Source organism: Lepisma saccharinum, chromosome 14 (genome assembly GCF_977018435.1).
Source record: "Lepisma saccharinum chromosome 14, izLepSacc3.1, whole genome shotgun sequence".
In the NCBI taxonomy this organism is placed as follows: Eukaryota; Metazoa; Arthropoda; class Insecta; order Zygentoma; family Lepismatidae; genus Lepisma; species Lepisma saccharinum.
Genome location: NC_139242.1, coordinates 75,665,428 through 75,690,883, shown reverse-complemented (window position 1 = coordinate 75,690,883; position 25,456 = coordinate 75,665,428). Strand labels below are relative to the sequence as shown.

The window sequence follows — 25,456 nt, the reverse complement described above, 5'->3', positions numbered from 1 at the left end:
GCTTCAACGAAAAAGTAATAACAAAATTTGCTGAGCAGAAGAACAGGAGTCAACGTTCGTAGAAAGGTATGTTTCACAACAATACCTGTTTCTTTTGTAATCATGTGAATTGTCATTATATTTTAAAAGCTGACGCACCTACAATTTTGAATTCAATCAATCAATTATGTGATGAGATGATCCTATACTGCAGGGTGCGAAAATTCAATACTCATAACTACACTAATTTGTGTGGGTTTTCGATATTATTCTTATTGAAGTATATATTTCAAATTAAAAGTAATTGCTTATCTTTTGTTTGTTATAACAAAAACTCCCCGCCGGAAATTTTTGGTGGGGGATTCTTGAGACGAAGATTGTTGGTGGGGGGAAATCCTTCCGTCCCCCAGGATTTCGCACCCTGCTGTACTGAGGGAACGACAGAATGTACTGTATTGATTTTACTAGGATAAAAGATGCAATTTTGAAGTATCTGGCTAATCGCAGTTGTACTTGATCGGCACAAAAATCTGCCACATTTATCCATAAGTGGCACACTCTACAAATTTTGAGTGAAAATCCGCTGCATCGTTGCTAACAAAGCCAGCCTTCCTGAGAGAGATAACTGTGTGTTATTAGCGTGACAAGTGTATCTCATTTGGTATTCGTTGAAGCAATTCTGGGGTGACTCGAAGAGGGGGTAGGAGGCATCATCTGCCTTAAGCTATGCGAAATAATAATCCCCTCTGGGGGTTAAAAATCTCTGGAGCAGGAATTTCGCTCTTTCCGAAAACTCCACCGTACAACCAGAGCGTGGTTTGTTTTCATGATGCCTGGCGAAGGAGGGAGAGAGAGAGAGAGAGAGATGGGAGAAAGAAAGAAAAGGGCGGCAGACACTTGTGGAATTCCAGCGCTGATTTCCCAGGCCAAGCGGAGCTTTCTGAAGAAGACCTTCTTTCCTAATGAGGCACCCCCGTTGCCATGGGAACGGAGCAAACGACGGAAACAAGTCATGCCTCCGCATCCCTGTCACTCTCAACCGAGTGTATATCTCGCGAGGTAATGACTCGAGAAGTGGCCCTTGACTACCGGAGTCCAGGTGAATGCTGGATGAAGCCGCTTGATATCGGGAAGATCGCGTCATTTACCCTCCTCAGAGGGGAAAGGGGGGCTTTTGAAACTGGAGGAGGAAGCCCCCACTTAACCTCGCAATTTCTGATACTACGATGAACGTGGAAAGATCCAAACGTGGAGAATCCCAAGGAAATAGACTCTCAAGACAGATTATATATCTCTTAGTGTGTTCTATCTTCTAAAGTAGAATAGGCATGAGTAGTACTTCTTGAATTTAGCGATAAAACGACAATTTGTTCAGTTTCAGTTTGTTCCTTCTAGACAAGTCACTTTTATTGTAAATGTTCATATATGAATCGTAGCAATATGTCTTCAGCATAAGACAACTGCAAAAGAAAGTTTGTGTCGCTTTTTGATTGGTTCATTGATTTTTTTTTTTCATCGCTTTTCTGCCACTTTTGGCTAATCGCAAAAATGAGGAAGGGTGATGATGTGATGAAATTGATGAAGCGACAGCCACAAAGAACATCCATGACCAGGCCGGGATTCAAACCCGGGGCCCTGGCGCTAACACTCCGCCACGGAGGTAGGCGAGTCACTTTTTGGAGCGAATGTAAAATATAGAGAATGTCTAATTTCGTTAATATTTGGTATACTAACTAAAAATGTCGCGGACACGACTGGAAATCGTGAAAAAAGCTGATGTAAGTTGATCTTTTTTTTTTTTTTTTTTAAAAAAAGCTTTTTCGCATTGTTTTACGAACAAAATTTTAACTATGCTTGCCTAACCTAACCTGACCTAACCTTGTCGGAAATGGTTCGTGGGGCTATCCGTGAATGGTTTTTGGGGCTATCCGTCAATAATTTGAGGCTACCCGTGCATTTTTACACACGTCCGCGGCATTTTAACAACAGATTCGTGATTAGAAGGCCAAATTTACTTAGTATACCAAATATTAACGTAATTAGAGACATTCTCTATATTCTTCATTCATACCCACTTTTTGAGCAAAAACACATAGAACTAAAACATCTTCTTATAACAAAATAATAAACTATGTCAACAGCACCGATGGATAAAAATCTTAATTTCATTAAGCTACATGTGAAATAGGTAACACTTTACTATATGGGTGACTGATTTCTTACTTTTTACAGGAGAAAGTACTTACGCAAATCATTATCTGTAGCGTTGAGGAAGTTCGTGAATGTAGTTTTGATCCATTTTAATGCGTTTTGTTGTTTTCTGCGAAAATCTCTGTCCGACACGCTGTATCTGCTGCCGCCATTTGCTTTCTGCACGAGAGCACAATGTTTCGTGCGTTAGGTGACGTAAACCCCGTAGCCAGTGTTTCAAACTTGAGGTGTTTTCACTATAACATGACGTGTCGAGTATTTTTAATTTCTAAATTATTTTTTTTAATATGCTTGCCAAACCTAACCTAACCTAACCTTACGGAAAATGGTTTGTGGGGCTAACGTGAATGGTTTTTGGGGCTAATGTCAATGGTTTGTGGGGCTAACGTCAATGGTTTGTGAGGCTAACGTCAATGGTTTTCGAGGTATTAGCATAATTTCAAATCCGGACACGATCCGGTGAATCCGGTGAACAAGGTTGCAACACTGCATAAATCGACCAAACACTTTCACAACGCGCGATGAACCAGTACGCTACAGAATCGAAATAACAAGTACGAGTAAGTACTCGTAAATGTAAGAAACAGACATTATTTTCGTTAGAAATTCATTATTTCACCTAAAGAAATGTTCCGCATTCCAGAATAGTACGTTAGTAATGTAAAAAAGTGCGAAATAAATGATTTATAGGTGTCACCCCTATAGTAAAGTAGTACCGTGAAATATTCTCACCTGTTGAATAATGTTTTATTTCTCGCCTCTTCTTATTCATATCGCAAAATCAATGGATCATTATCTTCGGTGTTACATTTCTTCGAAGAAAGCAGCCAACAAATCTGCAAAGAGCACAAAAAGACCAAAGTGTATTTCACATAGGCACTGAGTGCATCCAGAGGACTAATCAGTTGGAGCAGAGTTGACTTCCAGTGCCAAGTGCTACCAGAGAGCAGCCGCCATGTTTTAATCATAACGTGTCTGAGCTACCTCTATTATAGTGTGTTGGAAAGAAGGTCAGACAGAATGTGCACGAATTAATAATTGTACTGCATAATAAGAAACGTAACAAATGTTCATTTTGCATCGTGCTTGAAACGACATCATTCGACAGTCCACCTAGAGTTGTACACTCAACGTTGTTCCAACATGCTTGTCTCTCTGGATGCATTCAATACAACTGTTTCTGATTCGGTACAGTAGTTGTCCAGCCAGATCTCTTGTATCCTGATAGCAGAAGTGAGATGTGTAAAGCAAAGACTACACACTTACCGTGAATCCTATACCCACGGTTGCAGAGAATGTACCAGTCTGGAACTTGCCCGTGTCAAATTGAACTAGTAGAGATGTCTTTCCAACTCCACTGTCTCCTAGTAGAATAGTCTGAAAGAAAAGAAAGAAAAAAAAAACAACTGTGAAACAAGATTTTAGTAATTTCGCAAGGAATAAATTAGGCACATGAAAATGATGCAAGGTATGAACATATGACCAGGAATGCATTGTACACTCACCTCAATTAGCACTCCACAAGTTTATTTCTTTATACAGCATATATCTTGAAGATACAATTCAATCTACAGGTGAATCAATATACGCTCTATAAAACGCATCTTATTTCTACTAACTTCGTTGACCCTGTACAGGAGCATAGGCATATCCACTCATTTTTTCCAAAAGGAGGACAGAACAAAACTTTTTCAGGAGAGCAAACAACGCTTTCTCAGTGAAGGCGAGGAATATATATACTTCTAAATTGTAGCAATGCTCTATTTTGAATTATTTGAAAAGGGAATAACATTTATTTAATTTTCAATGCAAAAAGCACAATGAACCAAATTAAATCTTCAGTACTTGTTTTCCATGTGGAGGGGCAAGTGTTGCCCTTGCCCCACCCCCTGGACACGCTCACATCAAAGGGTTAAAGCTATGAGAAATGTTTAGCCAACAAGTAAAAAGGCAGTTCAACAACAATACTTACATTTCTGTTGGAGAGGAATAACAATAAAATTAATGAAAAGCTTCATATGAATTGATTGATTAATTGAATTTGAAATTTGGGGCGCGTCAGCACTTAGGCTATTTTGCTCCCGTCACATTATACGGGATCCAGCCATGGTTCAGCCCCTTACCGTAACTAATATATGACTAATATAACATAACAGTGATGTTAAGGGACTAAAACATTATTACTTGGGGAAAAAACAGGCCAACACTCACAGCCCTACGAGGATTATCCTGGCCGTAGGTCCAGACACCAGAGACTCGTTAGACTGCAAAATGCAGTCCAGGATGTACTACGTGGAAGAGTCTCCCCTTACACATCTTCATATGAATTAATTTTAGTGAGAAATAAATATTATGTGTATGATATATATATATAGTACGTAATAATTATAAAAACAAGCATATTTTCCATATCCGTAGATTTATTTTCAAACTATTTCTATTAATGGTTTAAAGAATATTTCTCGTTCTAAATCATTCATTTTTTTATTATTTGTGTTATTAGACTGATGTGAGAGAATGCATATCATATTTGTTGATTTTTCATTTGCTTCATTTTTTGTGTCACTTCTGGCGAATCGCAGCGATGGGAATGAACGGTGAGAATATAAGATCGATGAAGGGACAATCTCCAACGCATATGGGCAGGCCACCGGTGGCGGAGTGGTTAGCACATCCCGCTACGACGCCAGGGATCCCGGGTTCGAATCCCGGTCTTGATGTGTGAGTGTCCATTCATCAATTTCATGATATCATCACACATCCCCATCTTCGATAATTAGCCAAAAGTGGCACAAGAAGCGAAGTAAAATAAAGCAAATCAATCAATCAACCTTACCTAAAAGCAATACCTGTCTCTAAGTTCTGAAGACAGGAACTCCCTACCTAGTTGAAAGCAGAGGCTTTAAACGGGAACTCAGAAAGGCAATTACAGGAAAACACAACTTCACAGAGGATTATCCAGACGCCAGAGCCTTGTTAGCCTCCAGGAAGCAGTTGCCGGGGTGTACTACGGGGAAATGAGGCTGACTTTTGCGTGCCTTCCACAAGGTCACTCCTTACACGTCACTCGTCCTCCTTCCGGCCACTCTTATATTTTTCTTTTTTTTTCTCCAGCGTTCTATTTTAAGAAAGCCGGGTAAATTGGTTTATGGTCTGCTCTAAAGTTCATTACTTTTGTAGCAGAGGGGTGAAGGCCGCGCTGTCCTGCTTCTCACTGGCGCTCATTGTTGCCAGTCTATTGTTTTCTATCAGCTATCTGGTAGACTTTTTATGTAATGGGACAGTGTCGGTTGGAGTAATTGGAACTTTTCTTATAAAGCAGCAAAGAAGGGCCCATGGATGAGTGCTGTTCAATAATGGTTCTTCCTTTGTTGACTGCGAAACCATAATTCAGTTGGTCAAAAGATCTTTCTGTGCAATAATGCTTGCAGTTTTCATGACAACAAAGTGTTGTTTACTTAAATTCTGGAAATAAATTCCGCACATGGATGGGGAGAGAAAGGGTACGTGAACAACTGATTAGAAAGTTAAACCACAAATAGGCAGAATAAGTGGAAGCAAGTGGTGCGCCTCAGCGCCTCTCAGCGGATTATTACAAAACTTCTTGCGAATGGCGATTCTCAGCAGGAGGTCAGTGCACCGGTTTTCCTGCCTTAGTTCCAGATCTGCTTATATACCCTTATCTGTATGCTTCCTCACATGAAATTCCTATAGCGACAAAGTTTAGAATTAAGGGTTGCATATTCCAGTGGAAATAGAAACCAAACACTTGATTGCATGTATACAATTTAGACAGAATACGGAGAGAGATAATCGCTATCCTACTGGCAACACTGCTGCCAGGTTACTATTTTCGGATGAGCAGTAGAAAGGAGGGACGAAATTGTTTCAGGGTGGGAGACTGAAACTTGACCTTCAACAGCCTCTACAACATGTTGTACTGATTTTTTTACGTACATATTTTAAAGTCTACGCTACATAAGAACCAGAGCTACATTTAATACATTGTGCTCGACAGAAAAACTGAAAAAGAAGCTAAGGGGGAAGGGGAGTTATTCATATTGGAGTGGAAACAAAAATTTTGCAAATTTTCTCGCAGCGTAAAATGTAATCCTACACAGAAGCTGAAATCCTCTTAACTTTCCTGCTAGGTCCATGTGGACTTAGCTTTCCGAAGCAGGAACCACTTTTCGACTCGAGTCGCAGGAGGATTCTGGGATTTAACATGGCGGAAAGCACTGAATGCCCAACAACACGAATGAGAAAACCTTTTATGGAAAGTAGAACGGAAATGAGAAATAAAATTGGTTTCGTTCGGTTTCTCCAAGCTCGAAGCCGAGATTGCAGACACTGGTCACAAGCACAAGGCGTATTGTACAGTCATGGACACTTCTGGGTTGTTACGATTCCATTGAAAGTTAATGGAATCGTTATAACCCAGAAGCGTCCGTGACTGTACAGTTGAGATTAAAGGTATACGTGGGCGCAAATATATTGCTGTTGCATTATATATTGCTATATGCATTTGCGATGTTTCATTCGCTTCTATTTTACAGTCTATTTCCTTAGAAGAGTTGGTTTTCTACTGTCAATAGTAATTCTCCGTACTTTTTATACTATTTATTTGTTCAGAGTGTTTGTTACTCCATCTTCTATTTAGGATGTGTTAGATTTTAGTTTCGAAATCATATTTTGAATTTAATAATGTGTTGAGGGTAACTACAATATGCACATCAACAGAAGCGGCGATGGGATGGCAAAACTGGGATCGGAAAGGACCTTATTTTCCTTGCTAGAAAATGCTTGGTTGATTTGGTGTTTAAAGTCCACTTTATGCACAGTAAGGCTAATCGGGACTGGACCTACAGTTTCAGGTGGGATCCGAACCACTAGCTAGGTATGTGCCTCCACCGCGTATCGAACCCGGGACCCCTTGATTACAAGGCGACGACGCTACCACCGTGCCATTTGGGAGGCCCTATTTAGAAATGGCTTAGCATGAAGAGGCCTAAGTGGGTGTCAAAAAAGTGTGTACGGGGGCACTTCCCTCTAATCGCCGCCACAGCACATCAATTATGTCAGAAAGTTTTATTTCTTGTTCTAGGCTTTCCTCTCTCTCTCTCTCTCTCTCTCTCTCCCTCTCCACTTTGTCTTCAAATTCTTTCTCATCTATTGTTTGAGTTAATTTGTAAGTCCACTTTATGGACCGAAAGGCTAATGGGGAATGGACCTACAGTTGAAAATGGGATACGAATCAGTATGTGCCTCCACCGGATATCGAACCCGGGACTCCTTGATTCTTTCTGATCTAGTTTTTGTCTCATTCAATATCTCCTTCTAATTTTGTCCTACTTTATTTATATTACAGGAATTAGGGAGTTCCGACATTTCCGACACCGTCATTTGCGACACTAAGGCAAAAACTGGATTTTTCCCGTCATAAGCGACACTGCTTGTATTTTCCCCTACGATTTCTAATTTGTTTACCAGAATTAGCGACATTTGCGTACGTGCAGCAGCAATAGCGTCTCTGAAGAAAGTATTTATCGAGGCTCAGAACAGTGGTTGTAATTATCACGTTAACCAATATTTGTGGCGAAAGGTGCAGGAGTTGGGACTGACAAACCATTACAAAACAGATCCAGACGTGCGGCTGTGTGTAAGAATGTGTTCAGCTCTGGCTTACCTCACTGTGGCTGACGTCGATGATGGATGGATGGCCAAACCACGACATATTGAGAAAATGTTTGGATTATTTCGATGAACAGTGGATGAACAACTCTGTTTTCGACATATCCATGTGGAACTGCTCCCAACAGCAGCACAGCACTAACAATGCAGTCCTAACAATGCTTTTGAGGAGAATAGCGTACGTTCAGAAATTAGAATGAAAATAGTAAAATGTTGGTTCAACTACAACAGAAACGACGCATTCTACATTTCTACATTGACAAGGGATTGAGGTCTGCTCCTATACTGACAAGGGATCTAAAAATTCCGTCATTGACAAAGGATAAATACATCCAGCTTTTAAACACCCAGCTTCCATGATGCCAGTGTGAAGGAAAACTAATAAAGGTTTTAAAAAACACACAAGCTTCTGTGATGCTGGATAAAGTGTGACGGGAAGCTATTTACACTTTGTGTCGAAGATGACGGTGTCGCAACTGTCATGGAATATATTTTCCATACAGTGTCGCATATGACGGCAGAAATGCTAGTGTCGTATACGACGGTGTCGCAAAAGTCGTGGATTCAGGAATTAGGACACAAGGAACGCCATTGGGCGCGGCGTGTGATTGGTGTAGTAATACTGCAATAAAGTGATCTCCTGCACATTCGGTGGATGTAGAATGCCTCATGTGTAATCCAGCTTCCATTGACCTCTGTGTAATGTGACTATTGTAGTTTAATTTACTCACTTATATAAATTAGTTATGAAATTACTTATGCTTATTTTTCTCATTTTATTACTGTCTTTTTCAGAGAGAAAGGGAGAGAGAAACATAAGGAAGGAGGGAGATAGATTGAAAGGCAGAGAGACAGAAGGAGGTATAGAGAGACAGCGAAAGGGAGACAGAGAAAGGAAGAGAGACAGACAAGACAGATGTACCCGTATTTCCATACGTGCACACTATTATCAATATAAACATATAGAATTTTTCTTATACGTTTATTATTATTATCGAACATTCAGCACGTCTCCAAATCCCCGCCAGTTTCAGGTTTCAGAGAAGCCAAGCAAAGGTCATTTGCCTCGCCCACAAAAGGCGACGGCTATATTTACGCTTTCTCTCCCAGAAGCCCCTTTGTTTCCCCAACGTGAAATATTTCCATTCTTCCCTGCAACCAACCCCTCCTCCACGTCAACCAATAGAAACTGGACATGGACCCCTAACCCAACGGTGAATTTTGGCGATTCAGTGTGCGTCTATAAGCTAGACAGAAGAGTCGGTGTTGAGACTTCAAGTGACAAGTGTGTGTCGAGAATTCAGGTGAAAAGTGTGTGTCTAGAATTTGTGCCGGAGAGTCTGTTGTCGAGAAGTTGCGATAGAAGTGTTGAGGATTTGCCTTGACAAGTCTTTGTCAAGAGGTTGCGCTGAGAGTCCGTGTAAAAATGGTTATACTGAACATCCTATGTCTAGAAGTCAGTGTCCGTCAATGCTGAGAGCATAGCATTTACCGGTAACACTTGATTTACGATGAACGGGACAGTTTTCGCTACAAAACAGACATATAACTTTTACATATAAAAGTATGCATGTAAGTGGTCAGGTTACAGAACTTTAGTGAGAAGAAAGTGTGTCCCTAGTCGTCCAAGGGCAGGATACTTGCGACACCCATGCTCCCTAACGGCAGACAATAGATACATCAATGGACAGTAAGTGTGACCGAAAACAAAATCAAGTGGTGGACCTAATTCACATCAGACACATGCAGTGATTCTTAAAAAAAAATACATATTCACGTATCACAGTCCATCAATCAAATAGCTATAATTTCATATGCAACCCCATCCTTTTCCCCCCTTTCAATAATATTTTCTATTTGTTTATGTGCATCGTTCAGGTACAGCCGGGCATCGAACCCTGGACGGCGTGGTCCCCAACCGCCTATTGTTCGCCTTCAACCAAGCGGCCCAGGGGGGAAAGAGCTAGCCTGTACGGCCACACAGACAAGGGAAGAGAGGCAGATAAGGGAAGAGACAGACAAGGGAAGAGAGGCAGATAAAGGAAGAGACAGACAAGGGAAGAGAGGCAGATAAGGGAAGAGACAGACAAGGGAAGAGAGGCAGATAAAGGAAGAGACAGACAAGGGAAGAAAGGCAGACAAGAGAAGAGAGACAGAGAAAGGCAGAGGGCCAGAGCGAGGAAGAGATAGACAGACGGATGGATAGAGTCACACAGGGATAGAGGTGAAAAGGTGAGAAACAGAGGGGAGAGAGAGATATACAATATTAGCATATAATATATGTGCTAAATGAAAAATGAGAATTGGCAAAGAGAAAAACGGAAAGATGCAATATAAACAAAGCAAGTATAAGAATAACCTGACTAGAAACAAGAAATAATAACAATAACAACAAAGTGAGTCACTGAGTATAAGAACAAATAAATCGCTGTGCTTTACGGTGAAGAATACATCGCAGTAAGTTCTGCACCCCATAATCACCCTTTGATTCCTGGCGCCGGATATGTTAGTCGTTGTTGACTTGGTGTTTTAAGTCCACTTTATGCAGAGTAAGGCTAATCGGGACCGGACTTACAGGTTAAAGTGGGATCCGAACCACTTGTGCCTCCACCGGGTATCGAACTCGGGACCCCTTGATTACAAGGCCCGGATATGTTACGACAGCAGATCACACTTAATGTCTTCATTAAATATATAATTTTATCCCATTCTTTCTTTCTAATCTCTTTTATCTAATATCTTCGTCACCCTCCCCTCTCTCGCTGTCTCTCTGGGTTCAGTACTTCACCCCCTTCTCTCTCATTCTCTGCTCACCCGTCTCCCTTTCGCCCTCTGTAACCACCCGACTCTCCGTCCAAGTCTGTAAGCCACAAACGATGGTAAGTCCATGGCGACTGGCCGGTTGCGTGGCAACAAGAATCTGGGTGACGGCGGTGGACAGGTGGATTATAATACTCCGCTGGCTTCCATATTGATCAGGCTTATTAACGGAATCAATTTGCCATCGAAGAAGGGCAATGCAGCTCCACAAAAACGATAGAACATCAAAGACGAAACTTGTAACCCAAAGCCGGAACGAAAAGTCATTTTGGAGCAGTCGATGGTTGTTAGTCTAAGCAACATGGATGTAACGCAGAGCTTCTGATTTATGAATATCCTAAGGATTTCTATGCAGAAGACACTAGTAGGATGGGAATTGTTAAAAAAAAAAAGAGCTTCCACTAAAGTTTCATGTTAATTTTCATCTGATTGATGGAAGTTATTATTAAAATAAAATCAACCTGTCGCAGTTTTTCCACCAACCTATCATGACTGCCATCTTAGAAAAATGGCGACCAAAAATAGTTTTAGTACTCTATCTCTTAAACGGTAAATTTTATCAAAAAATGTTTAAAACAAAATTTAATGAGTCTGAAATTTTGTATAAATAATGTTTCTATATATTTTTTGATAACTCTAACCGTCTAGCTGAAAATCATGATCAAAGTTTTTACTTTTGTGGGAAGTTTCTACTATAGCCAAAAAAGTTCTCATTTCGTGTAATGTGATTTTAAATTTATAAACTATTTACTTTCGACTGTAGTGCAACTTAACTTTGTTGTTCTCTTAACGTTTGAGATCAATTTTAATATTTTAAGGTTATATATTTGACCAAATAGGGTAAAATACGTACGTACTCGTAAATAAACAAAATATTTAGTGTGGTATTTGTTGGCTCACAACTTTTTTCTCTAAATAAAAGTTACGTTCAGTATATTTTAAAAAACCAATGAAAATATTATAATTGTTTGTTAATAAAAATTTACAAGGATTTATGTTGATTGATACGAAAATTATAACACCCACAAAGTCTCCCACATTTGATTCCATAAATGATTTATTGTCTTCCTTTGAGTTCTAATATGGATTTTTTATTCTATTTATTTTCATTCTTTCAGCAATAAATATATACCTTGCTTTATGTACAAATGCTAGTCACATGTTTCTTTTCCAGCACTGGCGACGACCCAGCAGTTCTGGTTTCAATAAGAAATGAGGAAATGTAGTCTCGTAAACTTGATCCCATTTAAGGGATTCAGATCAAAGCGACAAGTGATACGTGACACTTGGAAGCGAACCTTCTGAAATAAATTAAACATTTCCAACCGGAGTGACACGACAAGCTGCACGTGCCGCTTGTCGCTTGCGTGTCACATCTGTTGGTCAACCAGTGAATCCTTTTCTACAGACTTAAAGAAAAAGTGCTTATTATTCTGGTATATGCAGTTTGTAGTAGGGATGGCCAAACGGATCCAAAAGTTACGGATCTGGATCCGGATCCGAAAATTACGGATCTGGATCCGGATCCGAGAGTTCCGGATCCGCGGATCCGGATCCAGGTCTGAAAGTTTCGGATCTGGATTCGGATCCGAAAGTTCCTGATCTGGATCAGGATCCGGGTCCGAAAGATTCGGATCTGGATCCGGATCCGAAAATCCGGATACGGATCCGAGAGTTTCGTATCTCAATCCCATTATAATATTACCACATCTTAAAAGGTATTATGATCTTCGATTACAAAGACATTTTTCGTTAGTCCTACAAGAATTTTTTTCAAGTGTCGTTCCTAAAATACTTTGCTACGCATCGGCTAACACACTCGTGCACACATGTCAGAGGTGATTTTGTAAATGCCATTGAAACGAATATGTATTCATTCGAATGTATTGGAAATGAAAACACACATAAATGTGAGACATTCCATTCCAGGATGAAACCTTTAACACATATAACAAGATAGAAATGTTATACAAAAATTATACAATTGTTCTAGAGTTACAGTTCTACAAATTAAAATAAAACATTATAATATATGCAGTGTTAAATAATTACAAAGTGTAAGACTAACAAGGGAGGTTATCTAAGTATCCCCCTCTGATTTCCATGAAACTTGGCAGTATAGTGGGGCCCAAAGGAAGAATTACGTGTTTTTTTGTTTCAGCTAAAAAACTGTTTTAGGGGGCAAAACCCCCTCAAATGTCAAGATGAAGACAAATTGAAGTGAGGATCTGACCCCTGTGTTCCCCTCCGATTTCCATGATACTTGGCAGGTGTATAGTGGGGCCCAATGGAAGAAATACGTGTTTTTTTGTTTCGGCTAAAAGACAGTTTTAGGGGGCAAAACCCAATCAAATGTCAAGATGAGGACAAATTGAAGTGAGGATCTGACCCCTGTGTCCCCCTCCGATTTCCATGATACTTGGCAGGTGTGTGTATAAACGGGCCCAAATGAAGAAATACGTGTTTTTTTGTTTCAGCTAAAAAACGGTTTTAGGGGGCAAAACCCCCTCAAATGTCAAGATGAGGACAAATTGAAGTGAAGATCTGACCCCTGTGTCCCTCCGATTTCCATAAAACTTGGCAGGTATAGTGGGGCCCAATGGAAGAAATACGTGTTTTTTTTTGTTTCAGCTAAAAAAAGGTTTTACAGGGCAAAACCCCCTCAAATGTCAAGATGAGGACAAATTGAAGTGAGGATGTGACCCTGTGTCCCCCTCCGATTTCCATGATACTTGGCAGGTGTGTGTATAAACGGGCCCAAATGAAGAAATACGTGTTTTCTTGTTTCGGCTAAAAAAAACTGTTTTAGGGGGCAACCCCCCCCTCTCATGTCAATATGAGGACAAATTTAAGTGGGCATTTGATTTACGTGTCCCCCTCCGATTTCCATGAAACTTGGCAGGTGTATGTATAGTGGGGCCCAAAGGAAGAAATAGGCGTTTTTTTGGTTCAGCTAAAAAACGGTTTTACAGGGCGAAAACCACTGAATTGTCAAGATGAGGACAAATTGAAGTGGGGATCTGACCCCTGTGTCCTCCTCCGATTTCCATGAAACTTGGCAGGTGTGTGTATAAACGGGCCCAAATGAAGAAATAAATTGTTTTTTTTTTGTTTCGGCAAAAAAATTGTTCTAGGGGGCAACCTCCTCTCAAATGTCAAGATGAGGACAAATTGAAGTAAGGATCTGACCCCTGTGTCCCCCTCCGATTTTCATGAAACTTGGCAGGTGTATAGAGGGGCCTAAAGGAAGAAATACGTGTTTTTTTTTGTTTCGGCTAAAAAAAACTGTTTTAGGGGGCAAAACCCGCCTCAAATGTCACGATGAGGACAAATTGACGTGAGGATCATCTGACCCCTGTGTCCCCCTCCGATTCTCATGACATTTGACAGGTGTATAAAGAGGCCGTATGCCCCCTGTTTCTTCCTATGGCATATTTACGTGGTTTCGGGGTCAGATCCCCACTTCAATTTCTCCTCATCTTGACATTTGAGGGGGGGGGAAATGAAAACACACATAAATGTGAGACATTCCATTCCAGGATGAAACCTTTAACACATAAGATAGAAATGTTATACAAAAATTATACAATTGTTCTACAGTTACAGTTCTACAAATTAAAATAAAAAAGTTCTGGATCTGGATTTCGGATCCGCAAGGATCCGGATCTGGCCATCCCTACTATACACCTGCCACGTTTCATGGAAATCGGAGGGGAACACAGGGGTCAGTTCCCCACTTCAATTTGTCCTCATCTTGACATTTGAGAGGAGGTTGCCCACTAGAACAAATTTTTTGCCGAAACAAAAAAACACGTATTTCTTCATTTGGGCCCTGCAAGTTTCATGGAAATCGGAGGGGGAGACTTAGACCTCCCTTGTAAGTGTATTAATTAATTACAAATACTATATATATATATATATATATATATGGGTATGCATATTATATATATATATATATATATATATATATATATATATATATATATATATATATATATATATATATATATATATATATATATATATATATATGTATATTAGCAGGTAACAATATGTTATAAGCACATTCTTACTTTCCAAAGAAGCGCATGTGGGATGGCAAAACCGATCCGGATCCGAAAATTCCGGATCAGGATCCAAAAGCACCGGATCCGGATCCGAAAGCACCGGATCCGGATCCGAAAGTACCGGATCCGAAAATTCTGGATCCGGATCCGAAAGTTCTAGATCCGGATCCGAAAGTTCTGGATCCGGATCTGAAAATTCCGGATCCGCGGATCCGGATCCGAAAAAAATTAGGATCCGGATCCTTAGGATCCGGAACCAACCGGATCCGGATCTGGCCATCCCTAGTTTGTAGCCGTGTTGCTTGTCACTTCGGTGGGAAACGTATGCACGTGTCACTTGACGCTTTGGTCAGCTCATTAAGAGCACCTGTGCATAGAATGACAAATGGAAAATTAGGAAACAGTAACTAATTAACTAACTAACTCTCTAGCCTTCTTAAATCCGAAGGTTCATGGCTGCAGCAACACAGACCTTCCACCTGTTCCTATCCTGAGCAAGATCTATATACTCTTTTCCATCCCTATCGATTTCCTTTAGGTCCATCTCAACGTTATACCACCATCTTCGTCTTGTTCTTTCTACTGTTCTCTTACCATCAGGTTTCTAAACAAGAATCCTGTGAACTCCTCTTTCCTCTCCCATTCGTGCCACATGGCCTGCCCACCAGCAAAGTCTTCTTGATTTAATCATTCTATTAATATCTGGACATTAATACAAATTATATAGTTCTACGAGGTAACCTTCTCCACTCACCTGTCTCCTCATCCCTTTTAGGCCCAAATATTTTCCTAAGGATCTTACTTTCAAATAAGTATATAATTTTAAACTTTATGGATGGATACCAATAGAAACAAGAGCATAGACCGAAGAATAGGTGGAAGGATGACGAAATAAAATATTTGAAAGAAATGGAAATTAACAAACGGACAAAGTGCATCCAGGAAGCAAATTAAATCAAAGAATAGAAGATTGATGAGAAGGCCACAACTATCAGCGTATGAATTTGCATCGCCTTAAGAAGAAGAAAATAAGTTACAGTACATGGATTTATAATTCTCTTGCGGAGGGAGTTTTAAGGAAAATGCATGTCTCTTCAGTCCCATGCTCACGTTATTGTTTTACAATTATTTTAAATTTTTTTCATCTTCAGTGCAAATCTGTTTATATATTAAGTAATATATCTGTGTGAAAATCTTTTAAACGAACTTTACGGATTACCTGATCTAGTGCGTTGAGTGTTCGATTCGCAACCTTGTCTCCGGGATAGAGTCCCAGCCATTTATTTGGTGTTCCATAGGATTTTTGTTCTTTCTCACTTTCCTTATATAATAGTTTTTAGTCGTGATGAAAATAACGGCGACTTCCTGTTTCAACTAATTTAGTTTGAATGGAAATATTTTTGAAAATATATATGGAAAATATATATTCATACAGTTTGTTGAATTTCCTGATTCAGCTAAACAAAAAAAAAAAACATTATACGAAACGGGAATACGCGAACATAAAAGCCGCGTAAGCAACGACATTGTAAACACAGTTTATAAAATCGCTGAACGTGCGATTTAAATCAGACTTTCATGTAAATATCATTGACCTACTCGACGTCACATTTTGTACTATTTGGAAGATCGAAGAATGGCAAAAAATCGACACGAACGTGGTAAAAAATGTTCGTCATTTGAACATTCGCCTTAAGAGGTTTAGGAAATTCCAACCTCAATAAGAATTACCGGCAGTAGGGATCGAACTCGCGTTCCTCACATTAATCAGCTGTTTAGAATAGTTCGGTAAGCCATAAATCGTTCCCTTGTAACGAACCTGAGCGTTTAAGGTTTTATATTTGTAAGAAGTTAAGATTCTTAAAATGTTTCTTACTTCAAATAATGTGCAAACTATAGTTAGATTGATACAGTTGTGGTTGGAACTTGTGAATATGTTTATAAATACGTCATAATCTGTTCGTGTTGACGTCACTTTCTCATCTCAGCAGAGGAAGTGAACCCACCTGAATGTTTCTCACCTGACGACAGGCCGAGTTTGGAAAACAGGTAAAGGTGAAGAATCAATAAGAATTTGGAAACGGATAGAATTCAAGAATAGATTTTAGGTTTTCGACTTTTCTTCTTGCCGATAAGTTAAAAATAAGCAATTAATTATGTAATTTGACTTTCGCTATATGTGATTGAATTGCCCAACGTTAGTATTGAATGTTCTAGTGTTTTATTGGTAAGTGATTATGAAATATAAGTTATTATAAAACTGCGTTTAACTTTGAAAACAATGCTGTGTTTCTTTTCTACCCAGCAAGCCCTGATGATTTGCAAAGATTCTCATGTTCCCGACTAAAGGAGTAGAGGACTAACTTTCTGACGACTGGTGTACAACCGGGGGACGTTGCACCCTATTGACTGTTCTTACAGCAGATAAGTTGGAAGCATTTATAGAATGAGTTTTTAAATCATTATTTAGATGGAACAATAAACCCAGTGAGGAAAGAGTATTTGTTCATTGATTCTTTGATTTTGTTTATTTAACTTCGCTTTTCTACTTCTTTTGGCTAATCGCGGCGATGAGGATGAGTGATGATGTGATGCAATTGATGAAGGGACACTCCCAAAGAACGCCCATGCCAAGGCCAGGATTCAAACCCGAGACCCCCAGACTGTCGTAGCACGGATGTAGGTGAAACAATATTGGTCCTTGTCTTATTTTGCGTCGCTTTTCCTTTTCTTTAAGCTAATCGAAACGATGATGATGATGAATAACATTGATGAAAGGGCAATAAAAAACATATCCCCACGTCCAGGCCAAAACTCGAAGCCGCTAATTTCGATGCCGAGATAGGGAGTTGGCCTAAAGCGTTTTTTTCCAAAACTCTTTTCATACCTTGTTTTTTTTTCATTTTTCTTATCATCATTTTTAATCTTCAATTTTCCACATAGCAAGGCAGCCACAGAGACAGTAATAATATCGTGACACTGCTCTAGACAAAATGAAAAAAATTCGAAAGGAAAAATAAATAATTAATATCTTAACAGCGACTCTTCTCTCTCACTCCCTTCAGAATTTTTCATGAAATTTCGTTCTTTGGAATCTCTTGTTTCTTAAGAGGATCTAAAGCCGTATTAACAGAAACGTTTCCTCTTTTAATTCCTCTTCTTTTCTTCGTTCTATCTCTTTTTCTTCATTTGAAGTATGCATAGAAAGAGAAGGAGAGAGAGAGAGAGAGAGAGAGAGAGAGAGAGAGAGAGAGAGAGAGAGAGAGAGAGAGAGAGAATATTAACAGGGCCAACTGGAAAGCTTATTTGCAAGCAAGGTTGCATCTTTTCAGGATAATTAAGTGCTTTTTTTTCGAAACTTTCTTCTCAGGAAACCTTTATGATCTTTTCTCCCTGTTTCCACAGCTTGGTGATGCTGCGAAGCTGAAAACTGGCTTCATCTCATTAAAATTTTTCCTTTTTAAAAATTGCCTTTAAAGTGTCGAACTTTCGCAGGATTTTGAGCTTAGCTGAAATTTCCAAAGCCTTTTGTGTCCGATTCTTTGCCTCTGAGCGTACGTTGTGATGAATATAATTAAGCAAATACTCTGAAAGAAGAAAAAGTCAAAGGATAAGGGTTGACTATAAACTTACAGGACAGGCATTGTCACGTACAAGTTCTTTATGTTAATGAGAATTAGTCAGAAAGCAATTTTCATTTATCGTATCAACTGTTAATGACCTTACAAGTTATACCTTCGTTTACGGTCCCTGATGAACTGGTGGTTACTGACCGATAACTATTTTTTTTTTTTTAGGATTTTTTTTTCTCAGAGATAATTGCGATAAGGAGTGTTTGCTCTTCAAGCATTATACAATGTGTTTTTTGTACTGTGTAATCTATTAATATTATTAAAAATCACAGTGATGCACTCAGTAGGGTGTCTGACTGTTAGCGGTACACCCAAGTTCGATTCTCGGGGGTGAGTGATTTCAGGTGCAATGTTCCAGCAGTGTTCCTGCATGAAGCTGCTCTGGAGTTCCCCCAGCCTCTAGAAATGGGTACTAGGGTGCGTGATAAAGGCGATCGGAGCGTGGTGCTGATCACATCATCACTAATGGCCGGGGTAGTGGATGTTTGAATTTTTTTGAATTTGGATTAAAAATTTTTGGGTGCGTCAGCACTGAGGCTATTTTGCACCCGTCACACAATACGGGGTCCAGCCCCTTATCATAACATAAATAAAAGCGTGTCTGAAAACTAAAATTTCCTTACCTTGGTTAAAAGCTGAGGCTCAAAGGAGGCGCTTAGAACAAATAATGACAAAATACAGGACGGCACAGAATTATACTGACCATGGGGCAAGTCGCCAGAGCCTCGTTAGTCTGCAGTCCAGAGTGTACTACGTGGAAGGTCACCCCTTACACCCCGGGGTTGTGGATGTGTGGGTGCCCTACCTCAGCAGAGATTTTATTGGTCTTATTAACACTGGCAACGGTTTATTGCACAATTCACTCTCGAGATTGAGACGCTCCTGCTCCAAAAAGTACGATTTGTTATTATTATTATTATTATTATTGATTTGGTGTTCTTTTTAAGTCCACTTTATGTACAGAAAGCTAATCGGGACTGGACCTACAGTTTAAAGTGGGATCCGAACAACTATGTGCCTCCACCAGGTATCGAAACTGGGACCCCTTCATTTCAAGGAGACGACGCTACCACTGCGCCATCGGGGAGGCACTAACAAAATTTTTAAAAAAAGAGGCATCAAATGCACATTCAATTAAAATATGCAACGAGGATTTCCAATGAAAACAACCGAATAGTTTTACAACAATTTAATGAAAAAGTCGTATACAATGAATAAAGAATATAACCAAAATGAAAGAAGTGACAAATTATGACGAAACAATACACCGAATATTGCGAAAAATGACTGAAAAAAATGCCGAAAATCGGGGAAAATGACCTAAAACCTGAAAAATGCAAAAAAAATGCATTTTAAAATTACCTTTTTTGAGTTCTAGACGTAATATTGTGTGTATCTAATGGGCATCGTTTCCGAGATGTCAGAGAAAATATGACATTTCATCAACTTCCGCTCAATAGTTATAAATAATGAATGTGATGTGTTCAGCTTAGCACAAGAACACGAAATATTCATAGTTGTCTGCCATTACTGATTATAACACTAATTTGGCTTGATGTGCGTGAACTCTATCGTGAGTAATTTTGCTTTTACGTTCAATATGATCGACGGTTCCTGTGTTCGATTCCCAGTAGTGGAGTATCACGACGGTTGATAGCAAATTCTAACAAACTCGGACACAGGCATCACGTCCAGACTCTAGAACAGTAGAAATCCATCCAATGGGTAAAAACAAGAGGAGACCGGAAAATGATCAAATTGTTGGCGGAGCCGCGCACAAATTGAAGGGAAGTAGACTGGCTAGCTGCGGGCCTACCTCCCGAGGGAGAGACTCGCGCGTATTTTTCTTGATTTTGAATGTCGTCCGCAACTCCTGAGGTTGGGATTCTCCTTGGGAGTCCCAAGGGAAGGATCGGGTGAAGTGTTGTTCCCTCCCTCTGGAAAGAAGGGATCGATCTGCTGGTCCAGACTCAGGTATCGCTACAATAAATGAGAAAGGGATTTTGGTCTGGTGACACTAGACGAGTTTTTGTCCGTAGTCAAACAGAACGCTTCAGTGGGCACGTTAGTCGCAGCCGAGGAGGTCAATTGTTTGCTATTACCATAGGCATAGGGGCCGACTCCATGGGGCTTGGGGGGCTCGAGCCCCCTCAATGTTAACGATGTAGGGGCAGAGCTCACCAAATAATTTTGCTTAAGAGGATCTAATGTATTATTTTGCTTCTCTTGTAAAATTTACTCTGTAGTGTGCCACATGAACTTAACTTTAAATACACATTTGAAATGTTCTAGACCATCAACTTGGGGGGCCTGAGATCGCTAAACCATCAACTTTGGGGGGGCTATGACCAGAGACAGCAAAACACATGACTTATTACTATATATACTACTAAGTATATAATTATGAGTATTGTTAACATTTTTACTAAAAAGAGTTTCAAAAGATGTGCATGAACTAGGAGAGTGGATGGGACGTTCGGGCTACAAACAGTGATGTGCCGTACACTATAAGTTTACGTATACACGCGTTGTCTACACGTAATCTACGCGTAGATTACATTAGGTTGTAGTTTACATAGACTACGTAGAGAATCTAAAGTACATTAAAATTAATTTTCAAGGCTTTCGTGAAAGGAAAGTGACATTTTCAACTATATTTGTTCCTAATGAACTTAAAAGAATCCAATTCACAACAAAATTTCTGTTCTCTTCTATCATAAACTATGGAAGATAAATAGTATGCAAAAAAGACAACAGATGGCAGTCGTGAGGCAACATTAGTTTTTTTCCCCATAAAATACTAGAATAGTTCGCATATTAGGTTTCTTCCTAGGTGAGAAATTGTTCGAATTTGGAAGAGAGAGTATGAAAAGTTATCCTCACACATCAGCAATTAATACGCAGTATAATTTTGTTTTACTTCCACGGCGCCCTTTGCTAAGTTATAACCTTTCGCCATGTTGTTTACATACATTACATCATCTATGTGTATAAAATAGTCTACGTGTAGAATGTAGACTATCTTTGTTTACGCGTAAACGCACATCACTGGCTACAAATGGCTCTCACATGACATTCAGAACGATATCATTGATTTATGTATTAGAGATCTGTTTCGCGCTCCGTGGTAGCAGATATTAAAAGTCGGGAATATTTTGCTATTATGGTTGACGAAATTTGTGACATATCCATCCGTGAACAATTAACATTTTGCATTCGAACTGTAAATAAAAATGTTAATATTTTTGAGGAATTCATGGACTTTTACGAGATTCTGAACACTGAGGCCAAAACTTAAAAAAGGGAGGGAGTGAGTCATTCATTAATTTATTTCAATGAGCAGAGCCCCCCCCCCAATAATTTTGACAAGTCGGCGTAACGTAGCGGGGGCCATGGGCACTTGCCACCACCCCTGAAAAAATTCAGATTTGTTAAAATTTTCAAGTTGAGAATTCTTTTGTTAACATTCTAAGATCTGAGGAGCTAAGTAATAAATGAGGGGCTCGGGTCTAAAAGATATTAAGTGACATTTTGGTCATTTTTGACTTACAAAGTAAAGTGTGCCATCCTTCAATTTTCGAGTGAAATTGCCATGTCATACAACTTGCATTGGACTCAGTGAAGCCTTCTGAAATTGGTAAAAACAACAGGAAAACAATTCATCTACAGTATTACTTCTAATAACATTTTTTCTTAATGAACTCAGAAATAACCAAAATGTCACTTACCATGTTTCACACCCGATCCCTTCAAATAATAATATTTATGATTTCGCGAATGTAACAGTTCTTTAGCAAGTAATCCTGGACACTATTTTTATGGGATGAAAAACTTTTTGACTCTGCCCCCCCCCCCCCCCAAAAAAAAGTTAGGCCTCAAGTTCGTGCCTGACCAAAGTTAAGTCTCAACTTACGCCCATGGCTATTACTGATAGTATACACTCGATTCTTTAGCTAAAATACCGGGTGTCCCAGAAGTCTTTCCCTGATTACAAACTTTATTCATATCCGCTGTATGTAAGGTAGAGATGTGAAAGTGGTGCCAAAATGTTGGAAAACTAACCAAGTTTTTTTTTTTGTTCCAGGTTTCAGTAACGTGGCTGTAGTGTAGCAGTGTGAGTGCCCAGGAAACCGGAAATGTTCAGAAATCAGGAAAAATCTCAGTGTGGTCAGGGGCGTGGTGCTGATCACATCACGTAAAGTGTGGCTCCCTAACTCCCCTCTATACGCCTTCATGGTGTGGTGCAAAGCAAAAAGGAGCACTTTAGTATCGAATTACATTCGGAACATCTCCAGCGGACTACGCGAGTCTGTCTAGCGAGCCTAGTGGGCGTGTAGAGCCTGAGCAGGGGGCTTAGCGATAGGTTATGGGTTGAGATGACGTCAGCGGCTCGCTTCGTTGATTGGCTGCTTCGAGAGTTGTGACTCGTTCCGAAGCTTCATAACAGCCAAAGATGTTATGGAAATAATCTCCATATACCTTTATTTTACTTTTTCTTTTATTTCGCTCTCCTGCAACATCTGGCTAATAGTGAAGATAAGGATGAATGATGATGTGATGAAATTGATAAAGGGACACACCAAGAACACCCATGCCCAATACAAAATGAAAAAGGAGCAATGACAGATAAAAAGAAGAAGGTATAGAAATGAAGATGAGTGAAGGTGGAGATGATGGAAAGAGAGATGATGAAGAAAAAGGAAAAGATAGAATAAAGAGAAAAGAAGATTCGATAACAAATTAGACAATGGGGGTGGCGACGGAATGGAAACGAAGAAAAGAAAAAAACAATGTAACACGTGACTACCGCCATCTTGCAGAGCCTGCTTTAGTTATGATTAGGGCTCGAAAGTTGAAGACCTATAAAAAGACCTAAAAATATCATAGAAGGACCTAAAAACGGGAAAAGGACGTATAAATGTGATCCAAATTAATTAATAACTTCAAGGTAAAAAAAAAGGTAAAGTGCTCCCCTGTGCTTAGCACCACACCATGAAGGCGTATAGGGAGTGTGGAGGTAACGCCCCACACTTTCTTGATCCGGTCATGAGTTGGGGTGATGTGATCAGCATCACGCCCCTGACCGCCTTTACCCCCCAGGGTTTCCCCCAGGTACCCATGTCATTACACGCTGGGTGGGCGCCGGGGCCGCTTCCAACGTTAGAAAAGTTCCCGGATTTGAACCAACCAGGGATCGAACCCGGGACCTTGAGCATGGTAGTCAGACGCGATACCGACTTCAGTTTTAATTACATATTTAATTAATAAAAACAGTACAAAATTCTAGTGGTATGGAACACACGGTGCGAAAAAACTGAAAGCTTCAAAACAAGAGAAAGTTGCCACTTACAGCGCGGCCTTCAAGACAAGTTACGGTTAAAGGACCTTGTACCGTACCTGCTTCAGTCGTCCAAAAATGTTTTTCTCTCGTTTCAGGGATGGTTCAAATATATTTCTTTCTTCTTTTTTTTTGTTTCTTTACTACATAAAGGATGTTTAAGCGGTGATGAGCTGATGATGATTGGAATTGGGAATGGGCAGTAAAAACGTAGTCGAAAGAAGGTGAAGTTGCAACAAAAGCCGTTAAGACCTAAAAACAATGCTAAAAAGAACCAATAAGCCAAAAAACGCCGAAAAAGGCAAAAAAGGACAAATAAAACCCACCCTTTTTCTGGCCTACAATGACCCAAAATGAACATATATTATGTAATGTAAGTATTGTATATTAATATGTATTTTATGTTGGTATTTCTTCTTCGGTCAATAAATTAATTCATTTTGTCTTAATTATGGATGTTTTGTATGTATTATGCATTATTTTCTCTTAACTGTCGGAAATTTAAAATCGACCGATTCATTGCCGCACCCTTTATATATGATTCACTATCTTGGAATTTACCTTCAGAAATTGCGCTAAGGTTTCAGTGTGTTTGTAACTTGGGAACAAGCTAGAATTCTGTAATCTTCTATATATATAAAAATGGATGTGTGTGTATATATTTAGATTTAGATATATTTTCTTTTTGTGCGAGCCATAGGCTGTACGCACTACATAGTTTTGATTTTTCTGCAATATTTTGTTATACATTTAGTTTTCTTTTAAGCTCTCTCTTACTTTGTCCCCTATATACACATTCTTCCCCTCCCTCGGAAGTTCTTCTTCCAGTCTTTCTTCCTTCTTCCTCGCCCCACTTCTCTTTTCCTGCACTCTCACCAAAAAACGCATAGATTTCACTTTACACACACTTACACTATAAAGATCGTCTGGAGCATGATCACTCATTTCGCTGCCTTCTCTAATAGCTTTTCCCCGCCGTTCTCTTACTTCTCCCAGGCATTTCCCTACTTGCTGCTCCGCTTCCTTTATCTTTATTCTGTCGTCTACCACTTCTATCACCTCCATCTCTGTTAAGTTTTTCATCCATTTGTCCCTTACGTCACGTGTAGAAGGGCAGTTCAGTAGGATATGCTCGTCCGTCTCCTCCACATCGTACAAACAACATATCGTTTCCCCGGCTTCGTTTCTCTTTCTAAGTTGTTTCCATCTCCCTAATCTGAACCATGCCACAGCGCCTCTTTCATTCCCCCCCCCAAAAAAAACTGAAATAAATGTGTGTATATATGTATGTATGTATGTTCCGGCATAACTCTCGAACGCCTGGAGCAATTTCAACCAAACTTGGTACACGTATCACTTGCAACCTGGAAAGAAATACTGTGGGGGCAAGACACCCCTGGCACCCCTAGGGGTGGGAGTGGGAAGGGTGACATGTAAAAAAAAAATCGAAAACGACCGATATTAGTGTGGAATCCATAGTTTCCGGGGTCGCTAAGATGAATAGTAACACTCCCAATTCCGTTCAATTTATTTATTCTTGCTCCTGGAAGTGAAACTAAAAATGTTGTTTATAATCAACTTTTGAATTAAATTAATATTATAGTGAATTTGTAAAATATTTTACTTTATAATTTGTATACTGTACTTATACTTTTAAATACCTGTAAATAAAATTAGTTACATTTTACACTATAGTTAGAATTCATTATTTTGCTCTC

General features: G+C 39.6%; 1 protein-coding gene across 1 annotated transcript in view; it reads right to left on the bottom strand.

Moving 5' to 3' along the window:
- Window positions 1-25,456, bottom strand: part of LOC145999037 (ras-related protein Rab-37-like) — a 279,512-nt gene that overhangs the window by 219,492 nt on the left and 34,564 nt on the right. Inside the window, exon 3 of the mRNA XM_083135956.1 lies at window positions 3,457-3,567. Within this exon, the coding sequence (XP_082992082.1) occupies window positions 3,457-3,567 (111 nt within the window). The remainder of the gene's footprint in view (window positions 1-3,456; window positions 3,568-25,456) is intronic.